The sequence below is a fragment of the Aquarana catesbeiana genome, linkage group LG04 (assembly GCF_042186555.1).
Source record: "Aquarana catesbeiana isolate 2022-GZ linkage group LG04, ASM4218655v1, whole genome shotgun sequence".
NCBI lineage: Eukaryota > Metazoa > Chordata > Amphibia > Anura > Ranidae > Aquarana > Aquarana catesbeiana.
This window is the reverse complement of record NC_133327.1, coordinates 192,692,521-192,709,353: the sequence shown is the minus strand read 5'-3', so window position 1 is coordinate 192,709,353 and position 16,833 is coordinate 192,692,521. Positions and strand designations below refer to the sequence as shown.

General features: G+C 46.5%; 1 protein-coding gene across 6 annotated transcripts in view; it reads right to left on the bottom strand.

The window, feature by feature from the left end:
• Window positions 1-958: 958 nt before the first annotated feature.
• The window catches only part of LOC141139683 (cysteinyl leukotriene receptor 2-like), an 85,719-nt gene continuing 69,844 nt past the window's right edge, over window positions 959-16,833 (bottom strand). For 3 of the 6 annotated variants that reach the window (XM_073626054.1, XM_073626048.1, XM_073626052.1), the window contains 2 exons: window positions 9,214-9,274; window positions 959-5,411 (listed from right to left, as the gene is read on the bottom strand). In XM_073626054.1, the coding sequence (XP_073482155.1) occupies window positions 4,374-5,411 (1,038 nt within the window). In that variant the 5' untranslated portion in view covers window positions 9,214-9,274 and the 3' untranslated portion in view covers window positions 959-4,373. The remainder of the gene's footprint in view (window positions 5,412-9,213; window positions 9,275-16,833) is intronic. The other 3 variants (XM_073626051.1, XM_073626049.1, XM_073626050.1) reach the window with 1 other exon arrangement.

Here is a 16,833-nt window from a genome sequence, read left to right as displayed (position 1 = left end):
GCATCTTGGACTTTGTGGTTTGTTTACTAAAGGCAAATCCACTTTGCACTACAAGTGCACTTGCTGGAGATCTGACGGGGACATGCAAGGAAAGTAAAAAAAAAAACAGCATTTTTCTTCTACATGATTGGATGATAAAATCAGCAGAGCTTCCCCTCAGATTTACAGCGAGTACACTTATATTGCAGATTTGCTTTTAATAAACCCCAAAATACCTAATAATTTGGGGTGTACACAACAAAGTGCTAGAGTGCAATTTGCCTAAAAGGGACACTAGTTAGATTGACCTGTGTGTCCCCAAGGAAAGAAATTGGTAGGGTTTTACTCTCACTTCCTGTTTGGCTATGTGACAGGAAGTGAAGCCAATTTTGCAAAAAGAGACACAAAGCCAAACCTAAAAAAGACAAGCAGGGGTTCTAACACTCACTTAGTTTCCCTCAAATGCCCCAATTAGAATAGGATTGTCTTGAGCTAGATTTTAGCTCAGTGCTCTAAATCAGTGGTTCTCAACCCTGTCCTCAAGTACCCCCAAAAGGCCATGTTTGCAGGTTTACCTTCATCTTGCACAGGTGCTTTAAATCACAGTTAATGGCTTGGTATTTTGGACAGCTATTTAGCTAAGATAAATTCCCAAAATGTGTCCTGTCGGGGGTACTTGAGGACTGAGGCTGAGAACCACTGCACTAAAACGGAAAATTGAATACTTACCTCTCTAACTTTCCTGGTTCCTATCCATGGCAGCATACGCACAATCCATGCATATGCTACAATGAAGGCACCAGGAAAGTAGCTTTTAGACAAATCACAACTTTTTTTTTGTTTTGCCATGCCAATCAGCCTAGTTAAGCTGCAGCTGGGAAATCTGTTGCATGAAACTTGTTTGGGGGGGGGGGGGGGGGAGTGTAAAATGCATTACTTGGATTGTGCATGCATCTGCAAAACAAATTAGCAAAACATAAAAATTTGCTACAAATTTTATTGGTCAACAAAACAGGACTTGGAAAACAGCAAGGAAAGCAAAAAACACATGTAAGTCAATTTGAGACACTAACAGAATATGGTTTTGAGGTTTGACCATTTTGCAGAGGAAATTTTACAGGAGTTAAAAAGGACTGCACCCAAATGGACACAGTCTCTTAAGGATTTAAACATTTAGTAGTCACAACAGCTTGAGGAAGATTTTGCAAAATAATCCAGCACAGACAATTAAATCAAAGTGAAACTAACAACCTACAAACAACACAGATTGACAACATCAAAAATATTTCAGTGAAAAATATCCCCCCCAAAAAATAAAATACTTGCTCTAAAACACATCTGTTTTGCAAAAACATAAGAAACAAAATACAAAGAGCGCACACACAGACCAATGTCACCAATTTGGACAACCCCAAAAACGAAACAAGGAGAAGTGCCTTTAAAAATGCAAAATTGCTTAAAAGCTAGTAACTTGGGGGGGCTTACTCTGCCTGTAAAGTGGTGCATCTGTAGCATGTATCCAAAATGCTGCTTCAAAGATGTACGGCTTTAGGAGAAAACTTACAAATCTACATTGCAGCTGCAAGATTTTAACCCAAAACAAAAAATAGCCTGCCCTCCCCCCTCCCCAATATATACAAGGCCATTTGGGTCTGTTAAGGCTTAAAATGAGAACCCCCACGTGAAAAATACCACCCCAAACTCAAAAAATATTGTGCCCCTCCCACACACTAACAAATTCCTAGCCAAACACACAGCAAGCCAGTCCACGAAAGGGGGGTGGATGCTTGGGGGCAGGAGGGGCTCTGGCACCCCAAAAGTCAACCACTTTGTTCCCATATTCAGGGGTACAAGGGCCTCTTCCACACAACCCTAGGCTGGGGTTGTGGGGGGCTGCAGACGGGGGGCTTTACGGAATGTGGAAAGCCCCTTTAAACTAGTGGGTACAAGGTGGTTTGTGGTTGGTATTGGCCTGAGCCCAACAAGTTCCAAAGGCAGCCGGATAGGTTGAGTGGATGTGGCCTTGTATGGTTCAGGAGGGGGATTGGGCGATCGCTCTTCTCGCCCCTTTCCTAGCTGGCCCTGTTGTATGCTCTGAAAAATGATGTGGTTTCGATTGGTGAAGGCAGCTCACAGCCTTTGGAGAACACAGTGGAGTGTGGAGTTTCCCTTCAAAGTCAAAAGTTAGCCCATGGAAATCCAAGGAGTTAGAGGGGGGAGACAAGAACATTGGAGAATGGAGTGTGGAGTTCCCCTTTAAAAGCAAAAGCTAACCCAAGGAAATCATATGCATTAGAGGGGGAAGTTTAAATGCCTGTTTAGGAGGAGCTAGATGAGCGAGAGTCTTTTTACATAATTTTAGCAAGGTGCATGTCACATCGTAACGTAACATGCTAACATGACCTGTGTGCAAATCTCCTTAAAAAAATACATAGAGGTGAACCAGCATAAAAAAAAAAAAAAATTACAAGTTTAGAGGTGCGCCCGTTCAACACACGCAATTGTGTGTACGTTGCTTAACATTTACTAAGATTTTGGCTGTGCAGTGAGCAAACACATTTGAACGAACGCAAGAGCCGCTTGCGCATTCGCACTGCTTACATTGATCTCACTTTATCATTCTAATTTGGGCATATTTGTTGCATGGGCAGTTGTTACTAAACTTCCTCGCATCACCCCATAATATTGGCACCTCTATCTTCTGTTAATATTGAATTGAAGATGCCCTGTGCCATGTACATAGTATCGCACAGATTGCATTCTCCCGTGCGTCGAGATCACTATAGTAAATGGGGGATTCGCGCTCTGTTCCCTGTGCACTGTTTCGTAAATATGAAAATAAGCATTGCGCCTCTACTGATGGCGCATGGCTTTCGTAAATCAGCCCCCCTGTGTCACTTTCTTCTATGTTTTCACAATGACAATTTTGTTTAACTGCTTGCCCACTGTCAAATGACGGAGTGGTGCGGCTCTTGTTCTGGGACAACATCATATGACGACGTCCCAGAACGGCCGCTCTTGCGTGGCTGCGTCGTGTTGCTAGGACACAGCGCGACCCCGATCTCTGGAAAGAGCCGCGTTCGCGGCTCTTTAACCATGTGATCGGCTGTGTCCAATCACAGCCGGTCACATGTAAATAAAGAAGTGCCGGTAATCGGCGCTCCTCGCCTCACACTGACAGCGTGTGAGGAGAGGAGAGCCAATCAGCGACATCTCGTCACAGGGGACAGCTAGGAATGTAATCAGGGCACTGATCATCAGTGCCCTGATTACAATAATGTAAAATAGTGTCACAAATCAGTGCCCACCATTGCCCACCAATGCCAGCTATCAGTGCCCATCAGTGGCAGCAATCAGTGCCCACCACTGCCCACAAGTGCCACTAATCAGTGCCCATTAGCGATGCCAGTCAGTGCTGGCAATCAATGCCCATCACTGCTGTCAATCAATGCCCATCAGTAATGCCCATCAGTGTCGCCCATCAGTGCCACCCATCAATGCCCATCAGTACTGCCTATCCGTGCCGCCTATCAGTGCCCACCAGTGCCGCCTTTTCATGCCCAGTGCCACCTAACAGTACCTATCAGTGCCGCCTGTCAGTGCTCCTCAGTGCCACCTATCAGTGTGGCATATTAGTACCTCCTCATCAGTGCCACCTAATCAGTGCCCATAAGTGCCACCTCATCAGTGCCCACTATTTCAGCCTATCAGTGCTGCCTCATCAGCGCACATCCGTGAAGGTGAAAAATTACTTAGTTACAAAATATTTTTTTCAAATTTTTTGGTCGTTTTTTTTTTTTTTCTAAAAGATAAAAACCCAGCAGTGATTAAATACCACCAAAAGAAAGCTCTATTTGTGTGAAGAAAATGATAAAAAATTTGTTTGGGTACAGTGTAGCACGACCGCGCAATTGTCATTCAAAATGCGACAGCGCTGAAAGCTGAAAAATGGCTAAGGCAGAAAGGGGGTGTAAGTGCCCGGTAGGCAAGTGGTTAAAGGGTTTATTATATCTACTAAGAAATGTCCACACTGGGCTTGTTGCTTTTGTTATTAAAATAAACACAATCCTCAATGCTTACCATTAGTAAGAAATGGATAATGTAAAGGGTACGGAGGACAAGAGTAGGTTAGTGGTTTGCAGTGTTGGACTTTTGCCACTGATTGTACTAATTTTGTATACACTGAATGCATGGATTAAATTATTGAACACTGATTGTCTTGCAAAGTTAAGTATTCTCTGTCAAAAAAAGGGAGTGCAACAGAGAACCCTCTTAAGGATGACATATCATGACTTTGAGAGTCATGAATTTGAACTGACAACTATTTCAGCCTATGGAACATTTTTTAGTTTTTATTTCATGGGTCTCACTCAGATACTGTTATGGTGGTACTGTTAGTTAACATTGTTGGTTTCACTTTTGGAAACTTGCAAATATTCATTCATTTGAACTTCGTCTGCATCTTCTTGACTAATACCACTAGAACCTGTTGAGAATTGTTTTACATTTTGAGGATTCTTTCGCCTGCAAAGCATAAGTAGCCATGATTTGTAACCGTGTCCTATAAACACATACAACAGAGGATCCAGGCAGGTGTTCAGTACGGCGAAACATAATGATGCCACAACAGTCGTTTGGAGGACCTTGTGTAAGCTGCATTTATCTGGGTGGTGGACTAAATAATGGAGATGGACAGTTCTCTGAATGTGGTATGGGAGAAAACAGACACAGCAAACAAGCAGAACTAGGACAATCATAGTGACCTGTTTTCTGATACTTCTTTTCTCCATAGGCAAAGACTTGATGTGTCTGATGAGTAACACATCACTAATTAAAATTATCAGCATTGGAAGAATAAATCCAACAATTAGAGCATAATAGTTCATGTACATTAATCTTTTCCATGTCTGTACTAGAGCAGGCTCAAAGCACCTTGTTACTCCATCACGGTTAACAGTACCTAAAAGCAGGAAGGGAGAAGTGCTAGCACAGGTAAAAACCCATACGCAAGCACAGGTGATAGTTATTTTTTTCTTATTAACTGTTCCAGGATATGCTACTGAGATGTACCGAAACACACTCAGGCAGGCCAAGAAGAAGATGCTGGAGTACATGCTGAAATAGAAGGAGAATGATACAACCCTGCAAAGGAAGTCCCCAAATATCCAGACTGCCCCCTTCAGATAGTAGGTTATTTTAAGAGGCAGGAAGATTATGAATATTAAGTCAGCTATGGCGAGATTTAGTAAACAGATAGTAGAGGTGCCTTTCTTTTTTCTGATTTTGTAAAAGACATATATAGCTGCTCCGTTAAACAGAAGTCCAAAAAAAAAAACTATAAAATAAATGGAGATGTACACCGGGTGCTTGAAATCATCTTCAGGAGGGCAAGGATGACTGGTGTTGCTCTGGTTGCCATCATCAATGTCCATCTAAAATAGGAAAAAATTATATAGAAGTTTTGTTCAATATGCAAATGCCATGAAAATGCTACATCATTACAGTTCATACAGTGTTTCGCTATCCAGATAAAGTGCTAGTGCATCAATACTTCACTCAAATGAAAACAGATAAAGTGTTTAAACAAACACGATTCATGCAAATAAAATAGATTCATAAACATCCAAGGAAAATTCATATAGGAAAAGGTGCACAGTGAAAAGCAGTCCATCAATATCTACTCAGTGCAGATAGTCCATATATGTGTATATGTGACGCCCAAATCCTATGATCCTGTGTGTGTGTGTGACCACTTCACACCCGAGTGCACACCCCACTCACAAGCCACTTACCAACAAGTAAAACCTCAAAAGATTGAGGTCTGGCTGCACTCTTAGGGAAAAATCCCACTGGGATGGATAGCACGATCCAGAGCTCAGGAACGGGGGTTTCCAAAATAACCAAGGCAGTCCACAGGTGGAGCTCAGGAAGGGATAAATGCAAAAGGAGGACTCATAGGGGGTTATTTACGAAAGTGCAACGTGCACTTGAAATTGCACTGAAAGTGCACTTGGAAGTGCAGTCGCTGTAAATCCGAGGGGGACATGCAAGGAAAATAAAAAACAGCATTTTGGCTTGCACATGATTGGATGATAAAATCAGCAGAGCTTCCCCTCATTTCAGATCTACCCCTCAGATTTAAAGCGACTGCACTTCGAAGTGCACTTTCACTGCAATTTCAAGTGCACTTTGCACTTGTAGTTTGCACTTGTGGTTTAAAGTGGATTTGCCTTTCGTAAATAACCCCCATAGTGTAGCAGTATAACATACCAGCATTTATTAAGAAAAAAAACTACTCACAAAAGGTAAAAAACAGCATGTAAACCAGATAGGCACAATCAGCACCCTGGCGGGCGTGATTACGTCACTGCTGTAGCTCCACCCAGGGGCGCAACATGTTGTTTTTATTTATATTTGTTAGCTATATGTACAGTATGTGGATATATAGTGAGTGCAGCTATCACTGTTTTAATTTTTTAGTTCCTGAGATTATAATAGTTCTGACACTTAGCGAAACTATTTCTGTTTTTTCAGTTAGTACAGTGTAACTAGCACCACAGAAAGAAAATGCTCTCTAATAAGTTGTTACTCATAAAGATAGTTCAAGTTGAAATCATAAACTTTGGAGGATCCAGTATGGTCTAGTGTCATTGGCTTATTAACCACTTGCCAACCGCCTCACGCAGATATACTGCGGCAGAATGGCACGGTCAGGCAGAGTAACGTATGGGTACGTTATTCGCCTCCCGCGGCATCCCTCCAGGAGCGATCCGTGCTGAGGGGGAGGCCACTGATTCATGGCCACCTCCCTCACGATCGCTCCTGGCAAATGACAAGCTTCCTCTGCTTCTGTAATGTAAACAGAAGTGGAGGAAGTGATGTCATCGCTCCTCGTGAAGCCTTTTCGCTCTGGCTTCCGAGGAGAGAAGACATTAAGTAAGTTTGCACCAACACTACACGTACAGTAAAACACGCAGGCACACTAATCACCCCCCCTTCACCCCCTGTCACAGTGACACCAATAGCAGTTTATTTATTTTTACTGATTACTGCATTGGTGTCATTTGTGACTGTTATAAGTGGTAGGGAAGTTAGTGTTAGGCCCCTTTAGGTAAAGGGTACCCCCCTAACCCCCCCTAATAAAGGTTTACCCCTTAATCACCCCCTGTTGCCAGTGTCACTAAGCGATCTTTTTTTCTGATCGCTGTATTAGTGTCACAGGTGATGCTAGTTAGGCAGGTAAGTATTTAGGTTCGCTGTCAGCTTTTTATAGCGTCAGGTACCCCCATATACTACTTAATAAAGGTTTTAACCCTCTGATTGCCCCCTAGTTAATCCTTTCACTGGTGATCACCGTATAACTGTTACGGTTGACGCTGGTTAGTTAGTTTGTTTTTCATAGTGTAAGGGCATCCGCCGTTTATTACCTAATAAAGGTTTAACCCCCTGATCGCCCGGCGGGTGATATAAGTTAGGTTTTAGGGTCAGATAGGGTCTGCGTCAGTGCCAGTACCGCTAACACCCATGCATGCAGCATACACCTCCCTTAATGTTATAGTATCTGAACGGATCGATATCTGATCTGATCAGATCTATACTAGCGTCCCCAGCAGTTTAGTGTTCCCAAAAAATGCAGTGTTAGCGGGATCAGCCCAGATACCTGCTAGCACCTGCGTTTTGCCCCTCCGCCCAGCCCAGCCCACCCAAGTGCCGTATCGATCGATCACTGTCAGTTACAAAACATTAAACACACATAACTGCAGCTTTCACAGAGTCAGACCTGATCCCTGTGATCGCTAACAGTTTTTCTGGTAGCGTCTGAATTAGTCGCTAACAGTCAGGAGCTTTTTTACCTGTGAGTCTCACTAGTGTACCACTAAATTTAGAGCCCAAAATGGCAAATCGAAGGTACACTAGTGAAGAGGCCTACACGTTTCTGAGCATGACAGATAGTGAAGAGGAAGTCACTCATGTCAGATTCAGGCTCAGAATATGATCCTGTAGAGGACAGCGGCTCCATTACAGATAGCTCTGACGATGGAGTTGTGGTCCCTGCCAAGGTCAGGCGTACCAGACCCCGATCTTCTTCTGCTGTTGTTGAGGTGCAAGAACCGCAGGTCCCTAGTATGGAGCAGAGAAGTACTAGCGCCGCTATTCCTTTTGGTGAACAGTCAAGCACCAGCGGCCTAGTACACCCTGGTCGTACATCCAGCACTGCAGTAACACTTGGTGACGTGGCGAGTCCCATAAGTGCAGTTTAAGCTGGTGAGTAGGGATGAGACGAACACCCCTCGGTTCGGGTTCGCACCAGAACCTGCAAACGGACCGAAAATTCGCACGAACATTAGAACCCCATTGAAGTCTATTGGACTCGAACGTTCGAAATCACTAGTGCTAATTTTAAAGGCTAATTTGCATGGTATTGTCTTAAAAAGGGTTTGGGGACCCGGGTCCTGCCCCAGGGGATATGTATCAATGCAAAAAAAAGTTTTAAAAACAGCCGTTTTTTCGGGAGCAGTGATTTTAACGATGCTTAAATTGAAAAAAAAAAACGTGAAATATTCCTTTTAAAGTAGATGTAAACCCAATGTCATCCTTTCTAAACTACTGCCGTAGGGGTTATCTATAAGGATATACATGCCTCCTGCATGTATCTTTACCTGTCAAATGTCTCCCCTCTCTCTGTTATTAGACCCGAAAAACTGCAGATTCTGTGGGTGGGTCTGTTGTCTGGAGCTCGGTGGGTGGAGTTGTGATGTCAGTAGACTCCCCGCCCACCTCTACACTCCCCTTGTCAATATGCATTTTCTCCTGTGTATTTCTAACACTGAACTTCTGCTATGATCTCTAACATCCAGTGAAAAGACAGGAAAGTAACCACATGACTTCAGCATGCCAAATCATGGTGAGGTGTGGAACAGCCAATCCTTGCAGAGCTGCTGAAGAAAATAGTGGGGGAGGGCATTTAAAAATACTGCATGTCTCTTAGGCTAATGCACAAGATGTAAATCACCTGTCACTCACAGCAAGGGGGAGGATTTGACAAAGTTTTTCTCAGTTTGTCAAGAATTGTCTCACTGAACAATAAAAGGGGATTGCTCAGAGATGGATTAACCCTGTGTGGCAAGACTGGGCTCAAATGATAGCAAATCTTATACTCTACAGTATGATATATATAAAAAAAAAAAAAAAAAACATTTTTTTTCGTGTTTACATCCACTTTAAATATCGTACCTGGGGGGTGTCTATAATATGCCTGTAAAGTGGCGCGTGTTTCCCGTGCTTAGAACAGTCCCTGCAACAAAATGACATTTTTAAAGGAATAAAAGTAATTTAAAACTGCTTACGGCTTTAATGTAATGTTGGGTCCCAGTAATATGGATGAAAATCAGTGAGACAAACAGTATGGGTACCCCCCAGTCCATTACCAGGCCCTTTGAGTCTTGTATGGATATTAAGGGGAACCCCGCACCCAATTAAAAAAAGGAAAGGTGTGGGGCCCCCAGGCCCTATATACTCTGAACAGCAGTATACAGGCGGTGCAAACAAGACAGGGACTGTAGGTTTGTTGTTAAGTAGAATCTGTTTGTAATTTTGAACTGGTACATTTTTAACGTGTTTAGCTCCAGCCAAAAAATCTATTTTAAGCTTTTTGGAAAACATAGGGAAGGGTTATGACCCCTGTGACATTTGTTTTGCCGTCTGTGCTCCTCTTCAGAAGATTTCACCTCATTTTCTTTCCCAATGACAAATGTTTTTAGAAAATTTGGGGTTTTTAGTGAAACAAGGATTGGTGATAAAGCAGCAGTGGAAAGGAGAAACGTTTTTCCCATATTAACTCTTATGCCGCGTACACACGATCGGACTTTCTGGCATACTTGGTCCGGCACACTTCACGACGGACTTTGTCCGCCAGGTGCACTGGACTTTAAAACGGACGGACTTGCCCACACACGACCGGACTTTCCGGCGGGCTAAATCCGCCCGTCTTTCCGACGGACTTTCGCTGGAGTTACGGCGGACTTTCAGAATGAACGGACTTGCCCACACATGGACAAGTCCGTTCATTTTGAACGTGACTCAGGTACGACGGGACTAGAAAAGGAAGTCAATCTTGCCGCTTTTATCGGCGAGATTAACACCTTGCGAGCCACGTCACAGGGAATACCAGGCCCTTAGGTCTGGTATGGGTTATAAGGGAGACCCCCTAAGCCGAAAAAATGGCGTGGGGTCCCCCCTAAAATCCATACCAGACCCCGATCCGAGCACGCAGCCCGGCCGGTCAGGAAAGGGGGTGGGGACGAGCGAGCGCCCCCCCCCTGAACCGTACCAGGCCGCATGCCCTCAACATGGGGGGCCCAAAGCACCTTGTCCCCATGTTGATGAGGACAAGGGCCTCTTCCCGACAACCCTGGCCGTTGGTTGTCGGGGTCTGCGGGCGGGGGGCTTATCGGAATCCGGGAGCCCCCTATAATAAGAGGGCCCCCAGATCCCGGCCCCCCACCCTATGTGAATGAGTATGGGGTACATGGTACCCCTACCCATTCACCTAGGGGAAAAGCGTCAATAATAAAACACACTACACACGTTTTTAAAATAATTTACTAAACAGCTCCAGGGGGGTCTTCCTCCGGCTTCGGGGGTCTTCTTCCGGCATCGGGGGTCCCTCCGGTTCCTCTTCTCCCGGCGTCCAGTTGGTTCTTCTCCGCTCCCTCTGGCCTCTTCTCCCGGTGTTCCAGTTCTTCGGCTGGCTCCTCCGCTGTCTTCAGGCCGCTCTTTTGCCAGCGGAGGTCCGGACTTCTGGGCTTCTGGGCTTCTTGTCTTCTTCCCTCTTCTCTTCTCCAGATGTTGACACGACGCTCTCTCTGGCTTGACTGCCCTCTGAGCGCTCCGTTGTGACTTATATAGGCGGAGACCCCGCCCCCTTATGATGTCAGTCCCTGGGCATGCTGGGACTGTGACCTTTTAGGGGGCGTGGTCACCGGGTGATGTTGACCACGCCCCCTAAAACGTCAGTCCCAGCATGCCCAGGGTCTGTGACATCATAAGGGGGCGGGGTCTCTGCCTATATAAGTCACAACGGAGTGCTCAGAGAGCAGTCCAGCCGGAGAGAGCGTCGTGTCAACATCTGGAGAAGAGAAGAGGGAAGAAGACAAGAAGCCCAGAAGTCCGGACCTCCGCTGGCAAAAGAGCGGCCTGAAGACAGCGGAGGAGCCAGCCGAAGAACTGGAACACCGGGAGAAGAGGCCGGAGGGAGAGGAGAAGAACCAACCGGACGCCGGGAGAAGAGAAACCGGAGGGACCCCCGAAGCCGGAAGAAGACCCCCGAAGCCGGAGGAAGACCCCCCGGAGCTGTTTAATAAATTATTTTAAAAACTTGTGTAGTGTGTTTTATTATTGACGCTTTTTCTCTAGGTGAATGGGTAGGGGTACCATGTACCCCATACTCATTCACATAGGGTGGGGGGGCCGGGATCTGGGGGCCCTCTTATTATAGGCGGCTCCCGGATTCCGATAAGCCCCCCACCCGCAGACCCCGACAACCAACGGCCAGGGTTGTCGGGAAGAGGCCCTTGTCCTCATCAACATGGGGACAAGGTGCTTTGGGGTGGGGGGGCCCCCTCCCCCAAAGCACCCCCCCATGTTGAGGGCATGCGGCCTGGTACGGTTCAGGAGGGGGGGGGCGCTCGCTCGTCCCCACCCCCTTTCCTGACCGGCCGGGCTGCGTGCTCGGATCGGGGTCTGGTATGGATTTTAGGGGGGACCCCACGCCGTTTTTTTGGCGTAGGGGGTTCCCATTATAACCCATACGAGACCTAAGGGCCTGGTATGCCCCGCGCTCACCGCAATAGGAAAATGTGTTTTTCCTATTGCAGTGAGCGCGAAATGCAATACCCTGCCATGGCGTCGTATCTGGTCCGTTGGACCAGCATACAGACGAGCGGGCTTTCCGTCGGACCAGCACACAGACGAGCGGACTTTCCGCCAGGAACTCCAGAAACTAAGTCCGACGGAAAGATTTAAAACGTGTTTCAAATCTAGGTCCGGCGGGCTTTCGGGAAAAAGTCCGCCGGAAAAGTCCGCCGGAGCCTACACACGGTCGGATTGACCGGCGGACTCTGGTCCGCCGGACCAAGTATGCCGGAAAGTCCGCTCGTGTGTACGCGGCATTACAGGAGAGAATTTCCCTTCCTAGGGGTAGATTTAATCTCACTTCCTGTTGTCTCCTTCCGTTTGCAAGTAGGAGTCATTTGTAAGTTGGATGTTTGAAAATAGGGGCCTGCCCTATATACTCTGCAGAAATTTTGGCCTTAGGTGTTGGTGTTGCCACAACACTGTAAGCCCTCACAGGGCCCTGCTGTGAAATATTAGATCAAGAAATGTAATTACATGCCCCTGTTGAACAGGGGCAGAAAAATTGGGCCTTTGGTGATGGTTGTGGTGCTGGTGCCACAACACTGCAACCCCTCACAGATACTCTAGTTGGAGCGCAGGAACGAGCCCTGCTGCAAAGTATTGCATCAAAAATTGTAATTACATGCCACTGTTAAACAGGGGCTGAAAAATTGGGCCTTAGCCACTGGTGGCGGCGCCCAGAAACAAAAATATTCTTACAAGCTATCAGCGTGATCATTGAAGAGGAGGAGGATAGTCACTCAGCATAACAGGATAGTCACTCAGCATCAGCATAGGCAGTCTTGAAGGGATCTGACATTTCAAAAAAATGTATTCGGTTACATCAGCATCAGGTGCTTGGTATCTGGTGGTGATCCAAGACTGATTCATTTTTATGAAGGTCAGTCGATCGACCGAGACGGTGGACAGGCGCACCCTGTGATCGGTTACAAAGCCTCCAGCAGCACTGAATGTGCGTTCCGAAAGAATGCTGGATGCAGGACAAGCCAGTAGCTCAATTGCATACTGTGCAAGCTCTGGCCAGTGATCCATCCTCAAGACCCAGTAACCCAGAGGATTTTCGGTGGGAAAGGTGTCCAAATCAGATCTTGCCCCTAGGTATTCCTGCACCATGTAAAACAGACGCTGGCGATGGTTGCTAGAACCGATCATACCTTGGGGCTCCGGACTAAAAAATTGTCTAAACGTGTCGGTCAGACCGCCATTTTCTCCACTGCTCCTTCTTTGACTGAACGAAGCCTCAGCAACACATTGTCCAGGAACAGGAGTTTGTAACCTCCCAGTCTCTGGGAACGCGTTGCACAGACCTTTCTGCAAGGCCTCCCGAAGATGTTTTATCCTCTGCTCCCTCTGCGACGGCAAGATAAGGTCCGCAACCTTACCCTTGTAACGTGGATCAAGGAGGGTTGCCAGCTAGTAACGATCCCCCTCCTTGATACCACGAATACGAGGATCCTTCCGCAGGGTTTGCAGGATCAGGGAGGCCATGCAGCATAGCTTTGCTGAGGCATTCGGTCCGGAGTCCTCTGGGTCACTAAGAACGACATGATCCGCAGCCACCTCCTCCCAGCCACGTACAAGTCCATGGGTTTCTTGGGACTGTAAATGATCCCTTAAAAGACTGCTCCTGATGCTGAGTGCCAGGCTCCACCTCTATGCTGACACAATCCTCCTCCTCGTCCTCTTCCTGTGTGATCAGCGGGCACGCAGGAACACTGTCTGGATAAAGGGGGCCTTGAGAGCTAAGGAAGTCCTCCTCTCCCTGCCTCTGTTCTGCCTCAAGTGCCCTGTCCATTATTCCACGCAGCCTGTGCTCCAACAGGTGGACAAGGGGACAGTGTTACTGATGCATGCACTGTCACTGCTCACCAACATCGTGGCCTCCTCAAATGGTGACAGGACAGTGCATGCATCCCTGATCATGGCCCACTGGCGTGGGGAAAAAAAATCCAAGCTCACCTGACCCTGTCCTGGTGCCATAGTCGCACAGGTACTCATTGATGGCCCTCTGCTGCATGTGCAGCCGCTGCAGCATGGCCAACGTTGAGTTCCACCTGGTGGGGATGTCACAGATTAGGCGGTTCTTGGGCAGGTTAAATTCCTTTTGGAGGTATGCTAGCCAAGCACTGGCATTATATGACCGGCGGAAATGCACACAGATTTTCCTGGCCTGCCTCAGGACATCCTGTAAGCCCAGGTGCCTGCCCAAGAACAAATATACAACAAAAATTACCGCGCTTCTCAAAATAATAATTAAAAAAAGGTATAAAATTAAATTAAAGCTGCAGTCCTAATTGTGAGGCGTGCACAAATACATATAAGCAGATAATCCAAAAGACCGCGCTAAATTAAATGCAAGTACTAATAATACACATTGAATTGTAAATTGTGATAAAAATCAATCTAAAAAGTGACCACGAAATATTGACAATAGAATAAATAAAAAATATAGATAATTAGAAAATGTGAGAAAAAATTAAAAGTCCCAAATGAAATCAAATATTAAACACCAAGTAATAAAAGTGACTGAAAAATAAATAAGGATGGTCAGAGGAGAAAAAGTCCTTAGGAGCCAAGGCAAATTCAAATGGTGATCTCAAATGCTCATCAACCGACACCCAGTGAGAAATCCTCCACCTTAATAAATGCACGCTTACCAGAGGTAAGCTAAAAATCAGCTTATCTGTAGATATCCACTCAGGGGGAAATGACACCTCCAATCTCCTCACAAGGAAGGGGCAGACAGGAGTTCTCCGTCCGGTGGATTCAAACGATAAGCAGGGGGGACCCAGAGAAATATAGATTATTCTCCATAGTGTAAATCAGTTAGAAACCATTTATTTAGACAAAGGGATATTGCACTTACATTAAAACCACGAATAATAGGCAAATAGGAAATAAAACAGCCGGCCGGCCTGCATGCACCCGTTCAGGACGAGATGAGATGAAAACGATGACGTCAGCGCGTCAGCCTTCCGACGTACGTTTCGTCCTATTGGATGTCGTCATGGGAACTTCTTTCTGCGGTGCAGTAGCTGGGGCAGGGAAATTTGCCTGGTACAATCTGACGTCGATGTACTGATAGCAGATTGCCCGCAAGTACTTGGCTGTGACACACCTAATTCTACACCTTCATTCCTCTCAGTGCAGGTCTCAGAGAGGACTGAAGGTATAGTGGGGTTGGAGATCCCAGCTGATGAGGAGCAAGGAGAAGTCCTCTTTGTTCTTTGGTGTGGGTCTTTTAGGTACTCTTGCCAACGAACTGCATGGCAGGTCAACATATGTCTGGTCAAGCATGTGGTGCCCAAGCGGGAGATGTTTTGGCCACGCGAGATATGCTTGAGACATATGTTGCAAATAGCAGCGGTGTGATCTGATGCGCTCGTCCCAAAAAAGACCCACACCAAAGAACTTTTGGAATAACGCGCAGACAGCAGTGCCCTGTACATGCGGAGCTCTGCGGTGTGATGCAGTCAGTGTGCTGCCCTTAGGCTGGCCCCTGGAGGGCATCCTGCCTCGTTGGTGATGTGCCTCCTCCTCTCTCCTATCAGGCACCCACGTGGAGTCAGTGACCTCATCATCCCCTCCCTCCTCATCACTGGAGCAAACCTGGCAGTATGCTGCAGCAGGGGGAACATGACTGCCAGATTGCTGTCCTTCTTGGGCACCTCCTCTGCCTGGGCTCACGTTACTGCCTTCCTCTAGCTGAGTACTATCATCAGGGCCTTCAAAACGCTGTGCATCCTCCTGGAGCATGTACCCAACACTGTGGTCAAACAGTTCGGGGGACTCCTCAGGAGGACATGGTGGGGCTAGGGAAGGAATTACTGATGCCATTGAGCCGAGGGAAGAGACCGCGTTGGCAGCTGCTTTGCCAGACAAAGTACCCTGAGCCAGGGTGAGAGAGGATGAGAAGGATGAGGATGGCTTAGTCATCCACTCGACCAAGTCTTCCGCATGTTGCGGCTCAACACGGCCAGCTGCCGAAAAAAAGGCCAAGCGTGTCCCACGGCCACGTGCTGATGAGGATGCACCGTGTCCACTACCAGCACTGTTGCTGGTAGTGGACATGGTGCTGGTAGTGGACACGGTGCTGGTAGTGGACACGGTGCATCCTCATCAGCACGTGGCCGTGGGACACGCTTGGCCTTTTTTTCGGCAGCTGGCCGTGTTGAGCCGCAACATGTGGAAGACTTGGTCGAGTGGATGACTAAGCCATCCTCATCCTTCTCATCCTCTCTCACCCTGGCTCAGGGTACTTTGTCTGGCAAAGCAGCTGCCAACGCGGTCTCTTCCCTCGGCTCAATGGCATCAGTAATTCCTTCCCTAGCCCCACCATGTCCTCCTCTAGACACAGAGCCTGCTTGCCCTCTGTTATTGGCTTGTGACTGTCTGCCTCTCCTTGTTGGCCTTCCAGACATACTATTGGCCTGCAGTGGGATGTAGCTGCACAAAACTGGGATGTGTATATATATATATATATATATATATATATATATATATATATATATATATATATATACCGATTATACTGCAGCTAGCAGAATCAATTGCCTGCCTGTAGTATTATTAGTATAAGAACACCTGCACTTGTCTTCAGGTAGCTATACTGTAGGTGCAACTGTGCAGGGTAGGTGCAACTGTGCAGGGTACACAGTACAGTAACTGGAAATACTGTAAAAACACCTGCCTGCCTGTCAGTATATTAGGAAGGGAAGAACAGGATCTAGCTAAACTAAATACAGTGTGTGTGTGTGTGTGTGTATTATATATATATATATATATATATATATATATATATATTGCGCACACACACACACACACACACAACACCTGGGATGCATATATATATATATACACAATACACTGTAAGTGTAGCTAACTGACTCGACCTGCCTACTCTATCTAACTTAAATCAAATGACACTGTCTCTCTGTC